Source organism: Monodon monoceros, unplaced genomic scaffold, assembly GCF_005190385.1.
Source record: "Monodon monoceros isolate NGI ecotype Baffin Bay Population unplaced genomic scaffold, NGI_Narwhal_1 Super_Scaffold_7, whole genome shotgun sequence".
Taxonomy (NCBI): domain Eukaryota; kingdom Metazoa; phylum Chordata; class Mammalia; order Artiodactyla; family Monodontidae; genus Monodon; species Monodon monoceros.
The window spans coordinates 94338980-94364755 of NW_021703784.1; the positions used below are offsets into that span (position 1 = coordinate 94338980).

The window sequence follows — 25776 nt, forward strand, 5'->3', positions numbered from 1 at the left end:
CCATCCAGTCCCAAAAAAGTCAGACACTCTCTGTCTCTAGCTGCCTCTTTCTCTTACCCACACATATACATATAATTATAGATATGTTACGTTATATATGCCCACAAATGACAGAAGACAGCAGGAAAGACAAAGGTGGATTCATCTGAAGAAATGTATGTGTTATCTACATCCAACCCTCTATCTGGTTCCTGCTGTTTTTTGTTCCTGAAGTCTATTTTTTTAGTTGATGGGTAGCCATAAATCCATCATCATTGGTGGAAGTTAGTGCATTCTGACAAGAGAACAGGCTGTGGTCTTTATAAATACGCCTACATGCTGGCAACAGCCTTCCCATACTCGCACAATCACTGAGGACCAGGGAGCTTAGATTGTTTCTTATTTTTAGTCTGTCTTGGTTCAGCTCACCCTCAGTGAGTAACTCTGTTAGCCACTGCTTCTTATTATATTTAGAAGAGAAGGAAAATGCATTTGAAGCAAAACAAATGCGTAATCCGTTCCACTTCTTATTTATTCTATGGCTACTTTGGACAGTGGAAAGCCCAGAGAAATAATAACTTTTATTGGTTTTTGTTTTCTGTGGCTTGCTTTCTCAGACAAGTCCTCATCAGACAGTTTTGCTGATAGCTTATGAAACTCCATGCCAACTCTCAGCCTCATTTTAAATTGGAAAGGAAAAAGGTAGCTGGAAGTATTTTTTATGTACATTAAATATACTTTTCTCTTGCTAATCTGTGTCTGATCCTGTTAACACTGCAGATACAGGCTAATAATGACTTTAAATGTTTATTGTTTTTGCTATCCCTTCTCTATTTTCTTATAGAGATTAGCAGCAAGTCACCAAAAATAGAAAGCCTCTGTCAGTTTGTTTGGAGGGCAGCAAGGAAGCTGGGAGCCAGATAGACTACATCTGACCCTGGAGTCAGCCTAGGAGAAAGATGGTAGAAAGAGGTGGAATAGCTGGTGGCAGATTTCAATAGTAACAGTAATGATAATAATAGCATTTGCAGCTAACATTTACTGCATTCTCACTATGGAATTTGCTATGCTAGGTGTTTTTCATCCATAGAAGAAATAAAAGCAGGCTGAGTTCCCAGGGTCCCAGGGACCATATGGCAAGAAAGAAAAAGACATCACAGGGAACTGGCCTGTGTAATAGAAAGAGGCCTTGCCCTGGAATGGGAAGGCTTGATCTGATCCTGGCTCTAACATTTACTTGGTGATTTTATCCCTTACTGAGACTCATTTTCCTTGTCTATAAAAATGGGAATACTTTTATTCCCATTTTCCTCTCGCTGCCCCACAAACTTCTTATGGAGATCAAAAGTGATGATGCATATGAAGACAGTTTGCATAATTGTACAGTCTCTTTATAAATATGACTCATCATTACTTTTAATAGTGAGAAGAGAGAGGATTGGCAGTGCACTGACTATCAAGGAAAGTGGTGTACACCTGCCTTCAGGCAGGAAGTCTGTTATTCACTTGTCAATAAGAACAAAGGAAGCAAGATAAAATAATTATGAGATAAGGAATAAGATTATTCTAGCCACCCACTGGCTGGAGCTGGAGAACTTCCATGAACTGTGCCTTTTGTTATGCAGGTGCCATCGCACCTGTGTGTCTCAAACACAGGAGAGTAATAACAAGAGTCAGTACTCTTTATTGAATGCTTGCCCTGTGCCATATTCTAGCACTTTAAGTTGACTATCTCTCTCTTTTTTTTAATCGTCTCTTTTAACCCTCTCAAAAACTCTTCATGATTAGCATTAGTATCATCTTCATTCATATCCATGTGATGATTATTATTCACTTTCATTTCTAATTCGCTTGCTCAGTGCCACCTGGCTAGATTAAGAACCAGGATTTAGATCCTCGTCGACTGATTCAGGAGCCTGCCCTCTTAGTGAGGCACTATATAAGACCCACTTAGGGGTCAGGGCCAGTGGGGTTTTCTTTTCTTTTTTTTTGGCCACGTTGGGTCTTCGTTGCTGCGCGTGGACTTTAGTTGCGGCAAGTGGGGGCTGCTCTTCGTTGTGGTGCGCGGGCTCCAGGCACGCGGACTTCAGTAGTTGCAGCGCGCTCGGACTCAGTAGTTGTGGTTCGCGGGCTCTAGAGCACAGGCTCAGTAGTTGTGGCGCACGGGCTTAGTTGCTCCGCGGCATGTGAGATCTTCCCAGACCAGGGATCAAACCCGTGTCCCCTTCATTGGCAGGCGGATTGTTTTTTGTTTTATAAATTTATTTATTTTTTATTTATTTATTTATTTTTGGCTGCGTTGGGTCTTCGTTGCTGTGCATGGGCTTCCTCTAGTTGCGGCGAGCGGGGACTACTCTTCGTTGCGGTGCGCGGGCTTCTCATTGCAGTGGCTTCTCTTGTTGCAGAGCACGGGCTCTAGGCACGCGGACTTCAGTAGTTGTGGCACGTGGGCTCAGTAGCTGTGGCGCACAGGCTTAGTTGCTCTGCGGCATGTGGGACTTTCCCAGACCAGGGATCGAACCCTGCGTTGGCAGGCGGATTCTTAACCACTGCGCCACCAGGGAAGTCCCGGGCCAGTGGTTTTTAAACAGTCCTCTATAGAGCCCAGAGTTTAAAGCAGTGCCTCAGGCCTTCTCCCGCAGCTTCCTCATCCCCACACCTCTAGCCTCAGTGAAGGCTATTGAGGACAAAGTTGGGTAAGAAGAGGTTTGTTTTTATCTATGTTATACGTTAAGGTTCCTTATAAAGTTTCCATTTTTAAAAAGTATATCTGTTTAGGGACTTCCCTGGCGGTCCAGTGGTTAAGAATCCATGCTTCCACTGCAGGGGGCCCGGGTTCTATCCATGGTCGGGGAACTAAGATCCTGCATGCCATGTGGTACAGCAAAAAAAAACCAAAAAACCTTCCAAAAAGTATACCTGTTCAAAAATTTTGTTCAGCCCTCACATACCACGACATCCTTATTTTATAGGTGAGAAAATGGAGGTCCAGAAAACCTGTGGCCAGTATCATGTAAGTAGTTCTTTGCAGAACTCAGACCAAGTTCTTTTTAAAATGCTACCTCTGTTTCAAAAATTGAGTGAGGTATTCCAGATACACCACCACTGAGAGGGCAGGATTCTCCACCACTGAGAGGGCAGGATTCTCCTCTCACCTTTACTTCCCGTGAGGGGGGAATGAAGTTCACTGTCCAGCTCTTGCGGCTGTTTGACCGTTTCTGTTCGGTTAAGAACAGGAGCAGGTCACAGGAGGTTACAGCAGCACCTGCTTCTTCCTGGATAAAAAGTACACCTTAGCTCTGAAATCTCTGCTTCAAAGCGCACACCCTCTCCTCCCATGTCCAAACAAAAATGTGAAGGAGCAACACCTGATAGGGCTGGACTAGTTGGTCTCTGGATCAGAGTGCAAATGGTAGTACGATGCTAGGCTTGAAATAACTTCCTCGATGGGCTGCTGGGCCCTTTGGGAGCTTATGGTGCCAAGATCCTGCTCTACATTTTAGTGTCCAAAGCTGCCTCCATTCCTCTGTAAACTGTCAGGACGCTGTGTGCCTGTGCCAGAGTAACTAGCCCTGTTGCTACTGAAGAGAGACTTTCTTTCCTCCTGGCTGGGGCCTCCTTCCATAATGCCACGTGGCTTCCCACCCTGGGCATGTGCAGCCTGTTGTGTTTCATGTTATCAAAGCTGTCTAAGACAGTGCCTCCCCCCAGAACCAAGCCTTGCCTTGGTCCTCCAACTCTCAGGAGCCTATCAGGATGTACAGAAGAGAGGGTAACACCCCAAGGTGTATACACAGTATAGAGGGTTCTTACATATCAGCCCAGCCCACTGGTTCAGTCCCACAGTGGTGGCTAGAGATGGCCATGGTTAGCCCCAAAACCCGATCAGATTGCCATTATGTGCCACACACAATCCCTGGGGAAGAATTTTCAGACCCTGATTAGAAATGCTCACATTTCTTTAAACCTTTGTATAATATAAACAGTTCCTGGGGAGTTTCTTTTATTCATTCTAAAAATTGCCATGAAATTGTTATTATATCTGATTTAGTACTTTGCCTAGAACATATATACTGGCCAAAAAGTAACAGTCACTTGATGTTGGGCTTAGTCATAATCAAATATAAAAACTAAAGAGTCTGGCTTTCTGCCCCTGTTTGAACACACTACACATACTCTGGGGAGTAATGAGTTGGCAAAAGATAGTGTTAATAATGGCCCCGCAGGTGTCATTGGAAGCCATTGCATCCCTTTCAGTAAACTAATTATCATTTTCCTCCATTTACAATATAAAACAACAGTGCTGTCAAAGAAGATAAAATTGAAGAACACAGTCTGCTCTTCTTTGGGGGTTTTGCTTGACAGGAACATGACCCTAGGATGTGAGCAATCTTCCTGTGACTTTTGGTACCAAGTGCCACGTGGGGAGTGAAGCCATCAGACGTCTGCCTCCTTCCTCTCCCCTCCCCCAACTCTCCCCCTCTCCCTTCCCCTCCTTGCAGAGTAGCGCTGAGATATTTACTCAGCTGTGGACTGGTACCAAAGCCTCAGTGCCCTGGGGAAAGGAAGGGATGGTATGGTCATGCCCTGAATTATCCATGTCCTTCCGAGCATCTCTTGGCAGAGCAGCCTGGCTGGGGGTGAGTGTCATTTGGAATGAGCCTTCACAACCCCTGCATAAAAGAATATAAAAACAATTGCAGCTGAAAATTGGAGAGTCCACTCATGGACTGTGGTGTTCTCTGGCCTCTGTGGTAGTTCCTATTGAGATCATGCAGCCAACCAACTAGAGGTTGTCCAGTCCTCTGGGATTCTCCGTGGCTTGGTAGCATTTCATTATCTCCAGCTCCAGTCTCAGCACTAGCTCACTCAGCCCTCAGCATGAAGGCAGTCATGCAAATGAACTCAGATTAAACCCCAGTTCATCCTCCAGAGTTTTGGAGGTAAAAACCCTTGATTCAGGCTTTGGGGAAGGCTTCTCTGAGTAAGGAACAAAGGTATGGCCCTCATTCCTTCCATCTGGCACTCCTGCACGGGTCTCTTTTAGTGACACCACTCTGACCCTGGAAAAGGCACTGCTCTTCTTTCCTAGGAAGAGCAGGAAACATCTGAACCTTCAAGCGCACACTGCTGCAGTTCTTCTGAGCAAACGTGTGGACACGCGTGGTGGTCTGAGAGGAGGATGTAGAGATGACTAAGCTACCCCCACAGAGCTTGATAGACCAGAATTTCCACAGCAAGAAGGCAGACCAGATGTAGAAAAGATAAGAGAAGGTCTTCAATCCTTCTTTTCCAAGAAAGGAGGAAGTGAGAACGAGTTAGCCCTTGAGTATATTGGGCCTCAGTAATTTGTGACAAGGTTACTTTTCTTAGCCAAAATAACCTCACTATAATCCATCCAATAATAACCCATCCAATAATAATCCATCCATCCAATAATAATCCATCACTCTCTAGGATTAGAGTAGGGCTAGCCAGGAAAAGAATACTTTGAGTCAGGGATTGGTTATCTTGAAAACTCCAGTATTCAAAACTCCAGCTAGAGTTGTAACAGTAGTAAAGTGAATCACTAAGAAGTAAACCCTAGGCGGCTTCTGATTTTCATGGTAAAATTGGTGATCTATTCCAATGAAAGTAAATACTCGAGTTGATTGGACTGAGCACTTGATAAGAAAGTGCTGGGAGTCAGCAAGGCCATGGAATGTAGTTACGCCTTCCATAATGTATTGAGTTCACTGAGAACTGTGCTACCTACCAACCAGGACGTTTTCCATTTTCAGCACTTTACAGCTCCCGGCACCTCCTCACACTGCCCTGAACTTACAGTCATGCCTCCTGACGCCATCCCCCATCTCTGTGTTCACACGGTGACCAGAAACTCATCCCTCCGAATTTTCATCTGGGTCACTGTGCGGTGCATGTTTTCATTCAATCATTCCTTCAACAGGTATTTACTACTGTATGCCAGGCCTTGTGCTGAGGGCTTTCGTTAAGGCCAAAGATGCCTTAATTTCAGGACTTCAAGTTTTAACCAGTTAATAGTTATTAAATAATTCTCCCATTTATTGAGCATTTTGCTAATTTTTCAGAAAAGTTCCTTCTATACAAATTACCTCATTTGATTTTTACAACAATCACATTAGGTAGGTACTGTGATTAGTCACATTTCTAAGAGGAAACCAAGGTTCAGAAAAATTGTCTAACTTGTCCAAGTCATACTGGTGGTAAGTAGTGGAGGCCAGGTTTTGAAGCCAGGTCATCTGATTACATAGTCTGCGCTCTGCACTAACACAACTGCCCTGCCCAACTGGAGGGTATCTGTATGTTTAACTTAGATACTGGGTTGGCCAAAAAGTTCGTTCGGGTTTTTCCGTAAAATGTTACAGAAAATCCCAAACGAACTTTTTGGTCAACCCAATAAGTCTTTAACTTAGATGTAAAGTTTGTCAATCACCTGGCATAAACAATCCTATCATCAGAAGTCAAGTCCCCCACTAACCAGCCAGATCACACCTGCTAGAGTAGAACTTGCAGGACCTTTGGAGCTAGACAGGCATATGTCTGAATCTCAGTCCTCCCTCCTCTTACTAGTTCTGTCTCCTTGAAAAAGTAATTAACCTTAAAGAAACCCTAGTTTCTTTATTTCTAAAATAATAACAGCAAATACTAACAGAGCACTTATGATGGGCTATTATTCTTAGTTCTTTTTTTTTTTTTTTTTTTTGCGGTACACGGGATCTTCCCAAACCGGGACACGAACCCGTGTCCCCTGCATCGGCAGGCGGACTCTCAACCACTGCACCACCAGGGGAGCCCTATTCTTAGTTCTTAACATTAGCTCACAACAACTGAATGATGTTGGTACCACCATTATACCCACTTTATAGATGGGGAAACTGAGGCATAGAGCACTTAAAGGTCAGTGATTTGAAAGCAGTGTTAAGGCTTGGACTTGGACCCAGGCAGTCTAACTCTAAAGTCCATGCTATGGGCCACAATGCTATACTGTGCTGCCTCCTGAGATGATAGGACTGAGGGTGTAGAAACCTCTGGTCCAGAGCCACACAGTCAATGGGACTATTACACGGCTTAGAATAAGAAAATGTAACAGCTCTGACCACCCACAAAAAGAGTAGCACCAATTTGTGGGGAGTGTTCTGATCTTGATCTTATACCAAAGTCGTCTTATGTCTTTGCCTTTGAACTTTCAGGACCTGCTGGCTGAAGCTTTCCTAATTGTGGGGGGATTCCTTTAGAGAAGGCATCTGTTGGTACACACCGCTTACCTTCCCTGCGCCTGCCAGGATGGAGAGCACCGGCAGGTGGGCGGGGATGAGAAATGGCTATGTAGCCACCAGCACAGGTGTGCTCATCCCCCACCTTCCCATGGCCTCCGGCTCAGCAAAGGCTGTGGTGCTGGAGCTGCAGTCTTTCCTGTTGACAGTAATTAGAACCTTTCAGACTTAATTTCTTACATGAAAAAATCCCAATTCACTTGAATTGTCTCCTTGATCCAGTTCACCTGGAGCTATTTAGTTCCTGCAGTTTGTTTGGGGAGGAGAACAAGCTACTAAGCCTTCACACATTACGGCTGATAAGATCAAGGTGCGGAAAATGTTAGTTGGGTAAACTTTGGATGGGTAAACTTTGGAGCCAGACTGCCAGAGTTTGAATTCCAGTTCCAGCAGTTAAGCATGATCTGAGTTTTTGTGTCTGTGAAATGGGGATAACCACAGTGAAGATTAGATAAAATGAGACGGCACAGGTAAAACCCTTGGAAGATCAGTGTCTGGCCCATAGTAAGTGCTCAGTAAATGTTAACTGTTAGTATTATTATCGTTAATTAAGCCCATCCAGCCCTTAGACCCCAGCCTAGGATCTTGCTCTGGGAAGCCAAGTCCCCTTCCTGTCCCCCAGGCTCTGGACCCTTCTCTCCTCACCAGATGATTTCATCTCTCTGCCTTCACGCCCTCATCTGTGAAATGTGGCTGGGAATGCTAGAGTCTACTTTTTGAGGTTGTTGTGAAGGTTAAGTGAGCTAATTCAAAGCCTGAGCACAGAGCACAGTGACTAGTCAGTCTCACTACTGTTATTCCTGAAGCACCAAGGGCTGCCTGGAAGGCAGATCTTTGAGATCTTGGAGAGCTCTTAGAGACAAAGGACCCCAAATAGGCAGGAGCATTTACAGTTAACCAATGCCTGAGGGTGAGCCTCTGGAGCTGGGGAGACCGCTGGCTTGTTGGGAACGGAGGAGGCATTAAATGAATGCAGAAGAGTATTCAAAAACAGGTTCGGCTCAAGCAATCTGACTGAATTTTCAAGGCAGAAAAACTTTAAAGGGGTTTAAGCATTTACACTCAGCAAGAAGCACCTTCCTCCTCTCCTGCCTTTGCCCCCAGGATTTAAAAACAAAACCAAATAGCTCCTGTTGTTTGGTGTTACTGTGTTCTAGACATTCTGCTGAGTACTTTATAGACATCATCTTTTCTGATCCTGACTTCAACCCTGAAAGGTAGGTGTCATCATTCCCATTTTACGGATGAGAAACTGAGATTTAGAGAGATTGAGCAATTTGCCCAAGGTTGCATACCTGGGAAATTGCAGAGCCAAGATTTGCACCCAAGCCAGGGGGACAGGAGGAGGACAGCTCCCATTTGTTCATCAGTGTTCTGATTTTGGAACAACACTTAGTGCTCACCATTCTCCCAAATACCCTCTGTACAACCCAGGAGCGTCTCCAAGTGGCAGATGCCTCTCCCTTGAAATTATCTGGCCTTGATATTATCCTACTTCTACTTTAATAGAACTGCTGTCTTCCACAATTAAACTGGCCAAAGTTGTTTATCTGCCTGCACTTCCCCTTCATCTCTTTATCTGACTATCTTCCTCACTTTACATTGGGGATAGTCAAGTTCCAGACGTGGTGAACAGGATGTATTCTGTTTTTCTGATGTATTTAGTATTTCCAAGAGCTGTTGTTGCATTGGAGAAGTACAAAATTATTTTTGTAAATCATTCTTCTATGCTCAGGAAGCAAGTATTTGAAGCACATGAGTTAGAATATCATCAAGAACCTAAAAGAGAGCTGAGGGCCTGGAAACCAGGAGGCTGAGATCGATTTCCAGCACTGTCTTTCTTGATTGAATGAGGGGGTCATACAACTCTCTCGGCTTCTCATTTTCCTTTACCCTGTTTGTCTTCCTGAGGATATCTTGTAGATAATTTGGGGGATAAATATGAATAACTGTGAAATACTTTGACCGCCCCCCCAAGAATGGTATCAGATCCATCCACCAAATCTTAGCCTAGAAAAGCATTAATGGGAACTCCCTGGTGGTCCAGTAGGTAAGACTCCAAGCTCCCAATGCAGGGGGCCTGGGTTCAATCCGTGGTCAGGGAACTAAGATCCCGCATGCATGCCACAACTAAGAAGCCCTCATGACGCCACGTGCTGCAACTAAAGATTCCACATGCCACAATGAAGATCCCGCGTGCTGCAGCTAAGACTGGGTGCAGCCAAAATAAATAGATTAATTAATTAATTTTAAGAAAGAAAGGAAAAAAAGCATTAATGATTCAAAGATAGAACTTTCCTTTATTTAGTTCCTGCCAGAACTCACTTCTCTCTATACAGGGTGTTTTGAAGTGAGAATAAAGTGGGAACATATTAGATTCAGTGGCTTTTCTCCCTTTCGTCTTTCCTGTCCCTCACCCCAAGTCTGCGAGCCCACAAGTGGCTATTACTCCTTCCCTTGAAGAACAAAACCTCCTACTAGGCTGTGCCCTAGGTCAGGCGAGTGAGGAGAGGAAAGTGCACACCCCATTGTGGCTAAGACGAAGGCCGCAAAAGCCATCTTGATCCTTTGACCTACATTGACGCTGAGTCTGTCGCTTTGGTGTCCCTGACTTTGGCAGTGTGGTTAGTCTAACTCTATGCCCCCACCTTGAATTGAGCCTTGATGAAAAAGTAGTAGGAACCCAGGCCTGTCCCTGGGGATTTGGGGTTTTTTATCTTGGAAACGCATCAACCAAACTATCAGGGACAGGAGATCTGGATTCCTGTGGCTTGAGCTAACTTAGGTCCAAAGAAACCCAGTGCCTGTGATCATCATCTTCATTCCCCAAATGTGGCCATGCCCTCTGGATTCCCTTCTCTCACTCATGATCCCAGTTAGGAGGGCTTCTGGGTTGCTTGATCTTGCTTTACCATCAGCACGTCGTTCCATGTTTGAAATGCTTTGGTATTTGGAATACTTGTGGATTGCAGCTGCCTGACTGATCTAAAATCTCTTGGCTTTGGGACATGCAGTAACAAAACAACTTTTCAACATCAGTGTATTTCCTCTCCCTTGGCATTCTGTAAACCCCCCTGAGATTTACCTCTCTGGGTTTTCTACTGGGCCACAGAGCCTCATCCTGGCTCATCTCTCCCAAAGCGCTGCTTCTGTATATCAGGAGTCACTTGGTTGCCTAGATTGTGTATCTTGGACCTTGGTCTTGGCTTCCTAGAATAGGATGACCAGATTTGTGTGCAGCCATCCAAAAGGAGCCAGCCTGCACAGTACTGGATGACAGAGTAAGAAGGTCTGTGGGTTGCTATGCTGTATTCTTCTCCTCCACACATTGCAAGACTGCATTTGCCTTAATACTGCTTGCAGATATTCTGTGGGTGGTCTTTGGGCACGTTGTGGTGAATGTTACCATGCCAGAGAACTTCAGCAAACTTAGCCAGCTCTGAAATGACTCATTCTTGTGGATTTTCATACATAAGAAGGCTAATGAACGTACCCCTCTAATTCCCCCTTCTTACCCGACCATCTTTCAAACCAGTGAAGCTCCTTTGGCCACAGTGTTGTAGCTGGGTGCCTCCCATCCAGGAAAAACTTTGTAGAAATACTGATCTTAAAATCTCACCCTTGGAGGGTTAGTGGCTAATGCAGCCTTAACACTGACTCACCTTTAAAAGAGCAGATCTACTGAGAGTAGGTCTGAAACCCATGAAATGATCAAAAAGACAGCAGTGACTTCACATGCAGAGACCTAATATGTTCCTATCCATTTCCATTCCAGATTTGCTGACCATGAGGGAATACCACTGCTTGCTGCAATTACTGTGCCCGGATTTCCCGCTGGAGCTCACTCAGAAAGCAGCCAGGTATGTCTCCTGGGCTTTTGAAGTCAACTCAGCCCCCTCTTTGGCCCAGGCTTCTGAGAGAAACCTGAACTGTATACAAACAAACATACCATTAGGGGAGAATGAAACTGATAGGGAAAAAACTGGCATTTGGAGAGGGGTCTATTTGGGATTTGCCCAAAAACATAATACTTTCTGCATTTCCAAAAGGAAGCCAAATGATCTTTGGTGGTTTCTGCGGGGAGTTTTATGGTCTGCAGATAGAGTTGGGAGGTGGTGAGATGAAGAGGCAAACACACACACACACACACACACACACACACACACAGGCACGTACACAAAGAAATATCCCTAGAGGAAATTCTGAGAAAATATGGGGCAAGTTTGACAGCGACTTGTGATAAAGGGGGTTGAAGTTCGAGACTGGAAAACATGAAGGTGATAAAGCCCAATTGAGGGAGGGATAAATTGTATTACTTATGCTAAAAGAAGGTTTTCAAGATTAGTCCAGAACCAGGAAGACTTGGTAGAAATCGTTAGAACCCTCTAATTTCTGTGTTTGGTTTCACTGTCATTCACATTTTTTAACCAAATGAGGTAGTTGGGCTATGCCTCAGTTAACTTTTACTTATTTAACTGAAAACCTGAGCTAAGGCAGCAAATGGAAGTATAGCAAAAATCTTGTTTTCTGAAAAATGCCAGAGCAGAAGATTTTTAGGAAAATACTCTGTATTATATCATACATGACAGATACGTGTCATTAGACATTTGTCCAGATCCATAGAATGTACAACACCAAGAGTGAATCGTAAATCTAAACTGTGGAGTTTGGGTGATAATGTCTCAATGTAGGTTCAATGATTGTAACAAAGGTACCATTGGTGGGGGATGTTGATCTGGGGGAGGCTGAGCACGTGTGGAGGCAGGAGGTATATGGGAAATCCCTGCACCTTCCCCTCAATTTCACTGTGAACCTAACACTGCTCTAAAAAGGTAAAATCTAAATAATAATTTTTTAAATGCCCGGCTTCCCTAAATCAATTAGTCAAGTATATTTACAGAGTAGAGTTGACTAGTGAACAGGGAGGGGCTTAGGGGCACCGACCCTCTGTGCAGTGGAAAATCCAAGTATAACTTACAGTCAGCTCTCCATATACACAGTACCTCCATATACATGGCTCTGCATCCGTGGGTTCAGCACCTGCGGGTTCAACCAACCGCAGATTGCGTATTTGCTATTGAAAAAAAGTCCACATATAAGTGGACCTGTGTAGTTGAAACCCAGGTTGTTCAAGCGTCAACTGTATATTCACATCCATCACCACAGTCAATTTTAGAGCATTTTAACTACCCCACCAAGAAATCCAGCACCTCTTAGCCATTACTCCCCAATCCCCCCATCCTCCCTAGCTCTAGACAACCACACTCTGTCTCTATATATTTGCCTATTCTAGACATTTAAAATAAATGGGATCGGGTTTCCCTGGTGGTGCAGTGGTTGAGGGTCCGCCTGCCGATGTAGGGGACGCAGGTTCGTGCCCCGGTCCGGGAATATCCCACATGTTGCGGAGCGGCCGGGCCCGTGAGCCATGGCCGCTAAGCCTGCGCATCTGGAGCCTGTGCTCCGTAACAGGAGAGGCCACAACAGTGAGAGGCCCCCGTACCGCAAAACAAGCAAACATACAAAATAAAATAAAATAAAATAAATAAATGGGATCATATGATATATGGTGGTCCTTTGTGACTGGTTTCTTTCACTTAGCCTTATGTTTTCAAGGTCCATCCACATTGTAGCAAGTCTCAGTACTTCCTCTCATCAAATATTTCTTGAGTGCCAGTTTTGTGCCAGGATCTATTCTGCATATTAGGGGTACAGTGATGAATAAGATATAGTTCCTGCCCCTCAAGGAGCTTGCCATTTGATTTAGAAGTGGATCCCTTGGGTACCGATCACGGCCTGCCACCACTTTGTGTCACGTCACCTTGGTTTCTGTCACTGCACAGCAGCCTCCGTCCTCCTGTCCCACTCCTGAAAGGTAGCGGGTGAGTGTGAGGGTGAGCCTTCTGTATGATTTTCAACCCCACCAGCCCCGTTTTTGCATTTGCCCCACCCATCTCCCAGACCCTTCCAAACAATCTGATGTGTGTAAGCATGGCAAGATTAGACTAGAAGGAATAGAACCCTCTAAGATCCACAGATTCGTACAGTTACTGATACCAAGGGGCTTCTGGAGTGGCATTCCCCTAGCTGTGTCAGAAGCTTACCTCCTCCTGAAGAGGCCTACTGTTCAATAGAAACTTCAGACCTTTCCATTTGAGGAAGAGGAAGCAAGGTAACCAGTCCATGTCAATAGCAGGGAATGTGAGGGGATGATGGGGATGCCGGTATCAACAACAGAAGGGCCCCAGGTGAGCCTCAGGATACTGGCTACAAAATTAGAGATGAACTCGGGACTCAGGCTTTTGTGTCAACCCCGCCTCCCCAGTGCCCTGCTTTCCTCACTCCACTCCAGCTGGTGTGTGTGTGTGTGTGTGTGGAAAAATTGCATACACCCCAGAAAGTGCCCTCTGATTGTTTAAGCTATTCTCATCTTGTCCTGAAGGTCAGGATCCCAACTCCCTCACACGCAAACCCACGCTTCTGACCAGAGCTGCAAATGGGGGTGGTTAGGCCTCCAAGGCAGTTAGTCTAGCTGGAAGAGGCACTGCCCTCTCCTGTCTCACTGCTGGTCTCACTGTATCCATGGCCCTGAGGTCTGGGGACAGGCCGCAGGAGGAGGCTCCAGTCTCTGATGCTGTGCGCGTAAAAGGATGTAATCCACAGGCAGCTGTACGCCAGAGCCTGTTCAGCGGCAGAGCAGCTCCACATGCGCCTGACTTATGTGCGGCCAGCACCGTGGCCAGGCCCCGGAGCGGCAGGTGTGAGCCGGAAACAGGAGAGCAAAGAGCAAATAGACTCCATGACAGCGCCCAGCCAGAGATCCCCTCCACCGTACACACTCCTGCAGCAGTGGGAGTCGTTAGGTAATTTTATCCCTAAGTGGTCACCATAGCATCTCTGTCTCCATCCTCCAAGGACTGGGAGGCTTTCCTGACGGTTAAGAACATTCAACTAGAGCCAGAATTCTTGAGTTCAAACCCTGGTTCCACAATTTACCAGCTTGTGCCCTTGGGAAAGTTATTTAATTTCTTTGAGCCTCAGTTTCCTCATTTGTAAAGCAGGAATAATTGAAGAAGCATATAATGTGCTTAAAATAATGCCTGGCACAGAGCAATGTTAGAAGCAGTGGTATTAACCTTGACCTTTAAGAGCACAGGCATCATAGGGTTAGAAAGACCTGGGTGTACACACCACCTGTGCTCTATTAACTGGATGACCTTGAGGATCTCTCTTAACTTCTACAAGCCCTGTTCCCCTATCTGCAAAATGGGGCTAATAATAATATCTAACTCAGGGCGGTTGTAAGATTTCAACAAAAAATTATATGTAAATTGCTTAGCACATTATATAATCCAATAAATAATCATTTCTGCTGTTAAAATAATGTTAGTATTATTGTTATTACCAGATTTTTTTAAATAAGTGAGAAGTCAGACATAGAGAGCAGATTGGTGGTTGCCAAGAGGGAGTGGGGGAGGGAGAGGGATGGACTGGGAGATTGGGGTTAGTAGATGCAAACTATCACATTTATTTATTTGTTTGGTTGGTTTTATTTATTTTTTTGGCTGCATTGGGTCTTCATTGGCTTTGGGCTTTCTGCATTGGGCTTTCTCTAGTTGCCGCGAGCCGGGGCTACTCTTTTTTTTTTTTTTTTTTTGCGGTACGCGGGCGTCTCAACGTTGTGGCCTCTCCCGTTGCGGAGCACAGGCTCCGGACGCGCAGGCTCAGCGGCCATGGCTCACGGGCCCAGCCGCTCCGTGGCATGTGGGATCTTCCCAGACCGGGGCACGAACCCACGTCCCCTGCATCGGTAGGCGGACTCTCAACCATTCCGCCACCAGGGAAGCCCCGGGGCTACTCTTCATTGCGGTGCGTGGGCTTCTCATTCCGGTGGCTTCTCTTGTTGCAGAACACGGGCTCTAGGCGCACAGGCTTCAGTAGTTGCAGCACACGGGCTCAGTAGTTGTGGCACGTGGGCCCTAGAGTGCACAGCCTTCAGTAGTTGCGGCATGTGGGCTCAGTAGTTGTGGCACACGAGCTTGGTTGCTCTGTGGCATGTGGGATCTTCCCGGACCAGGGATCGAACCCATGTCCCCTGCATTGGCAGGCAGATTCTTAACCACTGACCCACCAGGGAAGTCCCAAACTATTACATTTAGAATAGGTAAGTAACGAGGTCCTACTGTATAGTGCAGGGAACTATATCCAACCTCCTGGGATAAACCATAGTGGAAAAAAATATTAAAAAAGAATGTATATATGTGTATAACAGTCACTTTGCTGTACAGCAGAAATTAGCACAACACTGTAAATGAACTATACTTCAATTAAAAAATTAAATAAGTGAGAAGTTCCTGGGTTCCCTAAGGCAGTGGTTTCTGGCCTTTTTTCCCTTCACAAAGTTCAGAAAATAATATATAACAAAAAGTAGGGTAAAGACAGGACTGCCTGTGTCTCCTCCCTCCTGGGCCGGGGGGACCATCACACCTGTAACCCATTCAAGGCCCAAATGACACAGGGGTGGGAAGCTTCCCTCCAAGGGTGAAGATTTAAAGCAGTGGTTCTCCAACTTGAGTGTGAATCAGAATCACCTGCAGGACTTACTGAACCGCAATGGCCCAGCCCCATGCTCAGAGTTCAGTGGGTCTGAGGTGGGGCTCAAGAATCCATATTCCTTATAGGTTCTTAGGTGATGCTCATGGTCTGGGACCACACTTTGAGAACCACTTTAGAGCATTGCATGCCAATCTCTTTCTGGCATTTTAGAATTGATTGCATTAAAAGGAGTTGCTTTTCCTTCTCACTCTTGTCATCTGAAACACTAACTCACTTGTCCCTCAGTGAAAGCCAGATTTCCTAGTGAGTAATATATGTTTAACAGGAAAAGCTCTTTTATCATGGTTATATGCTGAATACATTTAGTGCTTCAAAAGCACATAAACTCCTCTAAGGAATCTAGTTTTAGACCTAACAAGTCACCTCCATTTAAGAGAGTCATTTTTCAGCTGGTCCCTGTATCACAAAGGTTGAATGGCCTAATGGTGTAGGACTCAGGTGCTGGAGCCAGACAGCCCTGGGTTCAAATCTCACTTCCTTCTCTCATAGGCTTGTGACCTTGAGCAACTCCTCTGAGCCTCAATTTCTTCATCTTTAAAATGGAAATATAATAGCACCTGCCTCATAGAGTGTTTTTAGGATTTAATGAGATAATGCATGTAAAATACCTGTCACAAAGCCTTTTTTTGTTTGTTTTGTTTTGTTTTTTTGGCCACACTGCGTGGCTTGTGGGATCTTAGTTCCCCGAACAGGGATTGAACCTGTGCCCTTGGCAGTGAGAGCAGAGTCCTAACCACTGGACCGCCAGGGAATTCCCTTACCTATTATTTATTTATTTATTTATTTATTTATTTAGGCTGCATCAGGCCTTAGTTGCGGCACGCAGGATCTTTCGTTCTAGCATGCGAGCTCTTTGTTGCAGTACTCAGGCTTTTCTCTAGTTGTGGTGCGTGGGCTTGCTAGTTGTGGCCCATGGGCTCAGCTGCCCCATGGCATGTGGGATCTTCATTCCCCGACCAGGGATCAAACCAGCGTCCCCTGCATTGCAAGATGGATTCTTAACCACTGGACTACCAGGAAAATCCCTCCCTTACCTATTTTTAAAGAATATAATTATAATTAGTAAGTGGCGAGTGATACTTCATTCCTATATTCATTTTTCAAATGTTTACTGAGCATCTACTCTCTGCCAGACCTCATGCCATGCCCTGAAGATACAGCTTTATGCTCTCTTGATGCTTTCTTTATGCCTCTCCTCTGCAATATCATCCTGCATAGATCTCCTCCCCAGATCTGACCTGCCATCTGACAGTGTCACTGTTGCCCCAAAGGTCTTTCACCTAAACAGACTATCCTTTCCCTCCCCATTCTTTCATTTACCAAATATTTATTGAGTGCCTGTTATATTGCCAGTCGTGCTTGTGGAGGGGCTATGACAATGTTGCTCCAGCCCTGGAAGAACTTACAAACTGACAGAGCAGCAGACATTAAATAAACGAAGAGCTAAGTGCTATAGGAACATATACACAGGATACCCAGCCTAACCTGGGGAATCATGAAAAACTTGTCCATAAAACAGAGATGTTGAATCTGAGACCTGAAGGATTAATAAGAGATGAATTTGCCCTATCAACTACTAGGACTGATTATAAGGCCATCATAATGCCAACTAAAAATTTGGGACTTGCCATCTGCCTCTACAAGGATTAAGCCACTACAGCCGCTGACCTTCAACACACCCTGAGTGGGATTCAGAGTGGAGATCAGGAATGAAGCGCTCTGTGCTCTGGGGAAAAATGGCAGAACAGGCCTTCAGATAGTTAGATTTTTTTTTTTTTTTTTTTGGCCACGCTGCACACGGGATCTTCCCCAACCAGGGATCAAACCCATGCCCCCTGCAGTGGAAGTGCAGAGTCTTAACCACTGGACTGCCAGGGAAGTCCCAGATAGTTAGGTATTTTCAAGGGAAGATTTTACGAGCCCAATTCTTGCATCTCCTCATACCTGAAAAGGCATTAAAATCATTAATGGAGACACCTGCTCCTCGTGACCAGCAGTAAACTTCACAAGACTAGCGACAGCCCTCTGCAAAAATGTGTGCTGGATTGCATGTACGTGTCCTTCACCAAAATCAAATATATACCGACCTTCCCCCCTACCTCTCCAGAGCAGTTTCTCAGAGCTATCTGATATGCTGTCTCCCAGGCCGTAGTCCTCATTTTGCCCCAAATAAAACTTAACTCAAAACTCTCACGTTGTGCATGTTTTTTTCAGTCGACAGTTTATCCACATAGGATAAAATAAAATTAGATCCCTACTTCAGGCCATATTCAGAAGTCAATTTCACACAGATTACAGACCTAAGTGTAAAATGCAAAACTGTAATACTCTTAAAAGAGATTAGGAGAAAATATTTTTATGGCCACCAGGTAGTTAAAAAAATTCTTAAACAAGATAAAAGTTCTTAAAGCCCAAGCCCAGTGGACAAGGTTGATAAACTGACCACAAGCAGAATTGCATTCACTTATTCAATCATTCAGCCAGTGTTCATGGAGAGTGCCTGTTCTGTGCCAGGCACTCTTCCAGGTGCTGAGGACAGAGCAGTGAACAAAACCAAGCCCCTGCCCTCGTGGAGCTGACATTCTAGAGGAAGGGGAAGTATCTGCTAGGAAGCACGAATTCCCTGATGGCAAAGTGAACCCTAGCCACAGCGATGCAAGTGTTGAACCCTAACCCGCAGGACTACCGGAGAATTAAGATTAAAATTGTCTATTCAACAAAAGATGCTGTAAACAAAGTTGAAAGACAAGCCAGTGACTAGAAGATATTTATTACATATGTAACTAACAACAGATTCGTCTGCAGAGTTTCTTAGTCTCAAGAATGGTTTATGGGGGACTTCCCTGGTGGTCCAGTGGCTAAGCCTCCGCGCTCCCAATGCAGGGGGCCTGGGTTTGATCCCTGGTCAGAGAACTAGATCCCACATGCCACAACTAAAGATCCTGCACACCACAACTAAAAAGATCCCGCGTGCCGCAACGAAGATCCTGCACGCGGCAATGAAGATCCTGCGTGCAGGAACTAAGACCTGGTGCAGCCAAATAAATAAATTAATTAAATAAATATTTTTTTAAAAAAAGAGTTAAAAGCTATTAAAAAAAAAAGAATTGCTTATGAAGAACTCCTACAAATCAATAAGAAAAAGATGAAGAACCTCAGTAGAAAAACAGTCCAAAGATACAAACAGATAACATATAGAAGAGATAACCCTAACAATCAATAAACCTTTGGGCATATCTTCATGGCCAAACTCACTGGTATCAAGGAAATGCCAATTAAATTGAGATACCACTTCACAGTCATCAAATTGGCAAAAATTTTAAAGTGAGATAATACAAGTATTGGTGAGAATGTGGGACAGTGGGAACTCTCCTAAACTGCTAGTGGTAGCGTAAATTGGTATAATCACTTTGAAGCAATTTGGGCACATCTTAAAAAGTTCAAGACGTGTGCCTGGTTATAAGGAGACATACAGCATTATTTGTAATCACTACCGATGGAACCCTCTGCCCGTCCCTATGCAGTAGAAAGGACAAAGTGTGCTATCTCCATTCTGTGGAAATCTATAGAGCAGCTAAAGTGAATGCAGGGAGATATATATGCGTCAGCACTGATAAATCTCAAAATGTCAAGTTACCAAATGATGCATAGAGTCTGAGAACAAGCAAAACAAAGTTATATAATATTTTAACAATGTAGACATTTGTGTGAGTTAATATAGTATGGAAACATGGGAGGGATGCCAAGCCCAAGTTTAAATGAATGAATGCTAAGCCCTCAAGCCCCAGTGACGATCTCTGAGGAGGAAGGTAGAGGAAGGGGATGAGGGAGGGTGTCCAGGTGTCCAGGTGTTTTAATCTATATGTGTAATATTTTACAAAGCTTTTAAACATTGAAGCAGGGGTGGCAAAATGTGAAGTTTTGTTGAAGTTAGCTAGTGGGGATACAAATGTTTGTTATGTTAGTCTGTGTAATTTTTCTGACGTTTTAAATATTTTATTTAAAGTGAAAAGGGGACTTCCCTGGTGGCGCAGTGGTTAAGAGTCCTCCTGCCAATGCAGGGGACACAGGTTCGAGCCCTGGTCCGGGAAGATCCCACATGCCGCAGAGCAACTAAGCCTGTGCACCACAACTACTGAGCCTGCACTCTAGAGCCCGCGAGCCACAACTACTGAGCCCACATGCCTAGAGCCCCTGCTCCACAACAAGAGAAGCCACCGCAATGAGAAGCCCACGCACCACAACGAAGAGTAGCCCCCACTCACCGCAACTAGAGAAAGCCCGGGCACAGCAACAAAGACCCAATGCAGCCAAAAAAGTAAAAAATAAAGTGAAAAACGTGGGTAGGATTTAGGGAGCGAGCAGGGAGAGGGAAAGGCCGTCTAGGGAAAGTAAGCAGCCTGGAAAGAAGCCCCTCTTTCTCCAGTGAGGACCCAGGGGAACTGGGGAGTCAGTGGGCCTGGAGTTTGAGGAGTTTGGGGACTGGGAGAAGAGAGGGCCTCACAGACCATGCACTGGATTTGGGTTTTTATCCTAAGATCATGGAACATTCCCCCACCCCCACCGTCTGTAAAGCTTCTTGGGAGAGACCAGGATAATGGAGCTGAAGTGGCCAAGCGGGGCCTTCACGGTGTCTGCAGGGAAGAAGCAGTATCCGGGCCTAAGCCTCCAGCCCTCCTGGGAGCCACGGCTCTACACCAAGGGTGGGAGGAGGGACAGCGCCACCGGCAGGAGGTGTTATTGCCACTTCTTACTGGAAGCAGCTGCAGTGGCCTGGGAACTGTGGTTAGCGTCAGAGGGGCCTGTGTTTGAATTACAGCTCTTTTGCTTCTGCCTTGAGACCCTGGTCAGGTTTCTGAACCTCCATGTTCTCGGTAAAGATATCCACCCATCTCACCTCATAGGATTAACGTGAGAAGAAAATGCAATGACAGATGTATGGCGCTGACCAAGTAAGGCCTTAACGAATACCGTGTTGCTGTAGTTGTTGCTGCTTCCCACACTCTCTGGATCCAGCTTCTCAGGCACCACAGGGCAGGTGGGATTGGGACCCCCTGGAGATGCAGGCCAGAGCCCAGGGAGAGCCATGACCTGGACACCCCATGCGGCTTTGAGGGCCTGAACTTGGAGGCAGCTTGTGAGGCACAAGGGCGCCTCCGACACAGTCCAGAAGAGGGGCAACCCTGAGGAAGTGTCACAGGAAACCTTGACAACACCTGGAGAAGGTGGCCAGAGTGTAGTTTCATCCTCACTCATGGCCCTGACTTTAAGACATAGTCCACAGAGGTGTCCCGGGATCCCAGACAGACTCGGAGACACGCTTCAGCTGCACCCATGAAAGACGCTGCTCATGTGACCTCCCAAAGGAAGTGCAGTCATGGAAGCGTTCTTCCTGGCCCTGGCTTTGGCCTGGCTTCCCCCAAAAGTGGACTTGAAACAGGATAGCTAGCTTCCGCCTGAGAGCCTCTGCCCTGCCGGGTGCTGGCAGCACCTACTTCCTCTGGGCTATATTTTTATTTGCTATTTTGAGCCCTTCCATCACCTGAAACCAGCTAGAACACTTATTGGTAGCCGCTAACACTTATTTTGAGTGATTACTCGTATATAATAATACAATAGGCACAGTATATCACCATGTCGAGTCTTCACAAGAATCCCGTGAAAGAGGAACTATAATTATCCCCTCTTTACAGATGAGGAAACTGAAACTCCAGGAGAAAACATAACTCGCCCAAGAAAAGGTAACTTGGCCAGTCGGTTCTAGAGCTGGGATTTGATCCCAGGGCTGCTAACCCAGAACTGCACACACACACACAAAAACAGGTACAGCTCATGCCACTAGACCAGAGATACTGACCCTTAAGGGGGAATAGGAAGCTGGTAAGTCAGTAGGTTCGGACGGAAAGCTGTTGCTTCCTTGGCACCCACTTAACTCCAGCCAGCCAGCCCATCCCAGCTGTTGGAAGTCAGCATGGGAGTGAGAGCACGGCCGGCCCCCTTGGGAGTAGCTCAGACCCTGCCAAGTGCTCTTTCTCCATTCCAGTCGCTGCCCTGGACTCCACCCTTCACATGGTTCTGCTCAGAGCCAACCTGAACTAGAGTGCCTTTACTTCTCCCCCAGAGTTCCTCTCTCTAGCCCTGAGGCCTGGCCGGCAGGGATTCCTCCACGATCCAGTGGATTTGCACAGACTCTCGTTGGCAGCAGCTTCCTGCTGGCTCCACTTCAAAGCAGGGGCGGCCTGTCTCCTGCAGGTGTCAGACGCAGCTGGCAGGCTAGCAGGAGGCCTCTGGCAGGAAGGGATTTTGAGCCAACTGCCGTCAACTGGAAAACAGCACACGTGGATGACCTGTCTTCAAGAAACTCCTCTTGAGCCCTCGGGGGCTGGTGACAAGTTTGAGTTCAGGGTGGAGCAGCTGTCGGTGGGTTGTAGGGCCTACAGCCTGGGGTTGGCCCTGTCACCAAAGGCAAAGACAGACCTGTAGCCCCCTGCCTGCCTTTTCCCACAGTTCTGCCAAGACTCCAATGCCAGATGCCCAGAACTTTTATGGGTCAGAGCATCAGTCTGGAGATGGACAGTGCAGCATATGGTGTTTCTAAAAGCACCTTTCTGTAAGTCTTTCAGACTTTTCTGCAGCGATGGTCCTCTGAACAGCAAACTTTCCCCCCAGCAGAACCCGCATTAACAGGAGAAGCTGTTAGTTCTGTCCACCCTTGGGATGACACTCTCTCAGGGCTAGAAGGAGCTCTTTCATACTTTCGGGAAGTATTCTGCTTGAATATCTCCAGCAACAAGCAGCTCACTCCCTCACAAAGCAGCCATAATCCCAGCGATGAGCATCTTCAAGTCTTCTAGAGCCAAACTCTAGATCCCTGTGACATCTCCCTCAGAGGCAGCCCTTCAAGAGTCGGGCCTCGGCCTCACTTCCTCCTTCATCTTCTCTTCCAGGCTAAAGGATCTAAAGGCAGTCATTTGTCTGATATCCTGGTGTGCAGACTCCACCACTCTGACCTCCCTATTCCGTGACTCTAGTTTATTCCCCTCAAATGGACTGTCCAGAGCTGGATGTAGGATCCAGATGTCGCCTTGCCAGGGGAAGAGAAGAGGGAATACCGCAGCCTCTCGTAGTCATTTGTTCATGCTTTCCTTCATTCAACAAATACTTACCGAGTGCCTACTGTGTGCCCTGCACCACACTGGCGCTTGAGTCAGGCAGCAGACAAAGAGACAGAGGTGTAACTTGGTGGATCTTATAGTCCTGGGGCAAAGACAGACACGAACAGTGTGAGGGGGTCACAGAGAACTGTGGAAGCCAGAGCAGGGAGGCTACCCTCGCCTTCCCAAAGGGGTGCTCTGTGGCTGCACCCCGAAGAGTGAGGAGGCATCAATCAGGTCGGTGAGGAGAAGGGCATGGGGGGCAGGAGGAAGGAAGAACTGAAGCATCTGTGTGGCTGGAACATCGTGAGGGACCCTGCCTGTGGCCTCCGATGAGTCTAGAAAGGTGAGCAGAGGCAGAGGGCAGGTCATGCAGGCTCATAAGCCAGGATAAGGATGGGAGACTTTGCTCTAAGGGCAATGGGAAGCCCACGAAGGGTTTCAAACAGAGTTGTAAGATGGTCAAATTCACATTTTGAAGATCCTTCTGACCACAGTATGGACACTCAGTTAGAAGCAGGCAAGAGTGTTGCAGAAAACTGGGTAGGAGGTTGTTCCGTTGTCCAGGAAGCAGAGGTGGAGGTGGGCGTTGGATGGGGGCTGTGGAAGTGGAAAGAAGTAGACAGATGCAAGAGAAATGTCCAGAAGAGGATTGATAGGACTCGGTGATTGACTGATGTGGGGCAGGCAAGGAAGGGAGTTTCCAGGATGTCAGGAGGACTCCAGGTTTCTGGTTGAGCAGAGGAATGTTGCTGTTAATAGCAGCTGAGATCCAATCGGCTTCTCGGGCAGCCAGTCTCATTGCTTGCAATCAAGAAAACCCCTCAGTCCCAGGCACAGGTGCTGCTGGGATCCCAGCCACCTGTCCCTCAGAAAGAAAGCCCCTGCTGCCCGTGTGCCTCCCCCAACTAGCCTGCTGGTGCCTCCTGACCAATCTGAGTCTCAGCCCACCGAGGAGCAGGGGCCAAAACCAGAGCACACGCAGGGTCGCCCTGCTCCCACGGAGACTGCTGCCACCCTCTCAAAAGAGGGAGCTACCGTTCCTAGTCAAGAATGGCTGCCGACAGAAAGCTGCAGCCGGGGCTGGGGCTGGAAGGGCGGGCCCTGCTTGCAGCTGCCAGTCCTGGCTGCGGCTGGGAGAGGAAGATGCTTATGGCAATTGGCTGGAAGCCCTGGCGTGGCAGGGCCTGTCTCAGGAGCATGATGGTCCGCAAGAATTACAACTTCTGGAATTAAACAGTGGTGATGATTGTGCAAGTTTGTGAGTATACTAAAAAACACTTTTGTGTGTGTGTGTGTGTGTGTGTGTGTGTGGTACGCAGGCCTCTCACTGTTGTGGCCTCTCCCGTTGCGGAGCACAGGCTCCGGACGCGCAGGCTCAGCGGCCATGGCTCACGGGCCCAGCCGCTCCGCGGCATGTGGGATCTTCCCGGACCGGGGCACGAACCCGTGTCCCCTGCATCGGCAGGCGGACTCTCAACCACTGCGCCACCAGGGAAGCCCCACTGTACACTTTCAAAGGGTGAATTTTATGGTATTTGAATTATATTGCAATACAGATCTTCCTCGAGTTTCAATGGGTTTATGTCCTGATAAACCTGTTGTAAGTTGAAAATATCAAAAGTCAAAAATGCGTTTTTACGCCTAACCTACCATAGATCATAGCTGAGCCCAGCCTACCTTAAACGTGCTCAGAACACTTACATCAGCCTACAGTTGAACAAAATCATCTAACACAAAGCCTATTTTATAATAAAGTGTTGAATCTCTTATGTTATTGATTGAACACTGTACTGAAAGTGAGAAACAGAATGGTAGTCTGGTACAGAATGGCTGTCTGTGTCCACCCTGGTGACCGTGTAGCTGACCGGGAGCTGCCACCGCCCAGCATCACGAGGGAGTATGTCCTGCGCATCGCTAGGCCAGGGAAAGATCAAGATTTAAAATTCAAAACATGGTTTCTACCAAATTCGTCTTGCTTTCACACCATTGTAAAGTCAAAAAACCAAAGTTGAACCATCGTAAGTCGGGGACCATCTGTATGAAATGAATGAATAAATAGGTGAAGAGAGAAATTGTAAATGGACGTAACTGCTATAAACAGGAGCACCAGGTCCCGGGTTGATGATAAACCAAGAGGAGCCATGCAACACCTTCAAAGGCTTTGGTTCCCTTCGTGGTTTCCTGCTTGGGGGTGTTCTCAGCCCGGCACTCTTCCCTAGCAATTAACTTCGGGCCATTCGGGTTCTCAGCTGTCCTGGGAGTGGGGCAGGAAGGAGACGTCACTGCCTTCTCTCCTCTGGGACCTTTCCTTCCCTGTGAGCCTGGGAAGGAACGACTTGGAGGTGCTCGTGGCTCCTCCTCCCTGGGGCTCCGGGAGAGCTCACTCTTCCTCTGTAGTTTGGGTGTCTCTGTCACCCAGTCCCTACTACCGGCCTTCTCTCTACCTCTCTCGCCTCTCTCTCCCCATCCAGATATCAGAATCTGGGCTTTGTGCCCTCTCTCTTCCCTTTCGCCTGCCTGAGGTTATGAGAAACGGGGTAACTACTTGGCCAACGGCTCAACGCTTGGGCCCAGGAGCCTCTGCCGGAGAGACCAGGACGCCCTCATGTGGCCGTTGGCAGCATTGCGTCCTCCCACTCTGGCCTTGAATTTTTTTCCAGCTGGAATTTTAACGTTGAATTCTGGTAGTTGAGGCAGCTTTTGTCTTCCCCAGGAGATACATGAGAAAC

At 46.6% G+C, this 25776-nt stretch overlaps 1 protein-coding gene across 3 annotated transcripts in view; it reads left to right on the forward strand.

Moving 5' to 3' along the window:
* The window catches only part of CUNH11orf49 (chromosome unknown C11orf49 homolog), a 190635-nt gene that overhangs the window by 156810 nt on the left and 8049 nt on the right, over positions 1-25776 (forward strand). For all 3 annotated transcript variants that reach the window (XM_029208691.1, XM_029208690.1, XM_029208692.1), the window contains one exon: positions 11050-11134. In XM_029208691.1, the coding sequence (XP_029064524.1) occupies positions 11050-11134 (85 nt within the window). The remainder of the gene's footprint in view (positions 1-11049; positions 11135-25776) is intronic.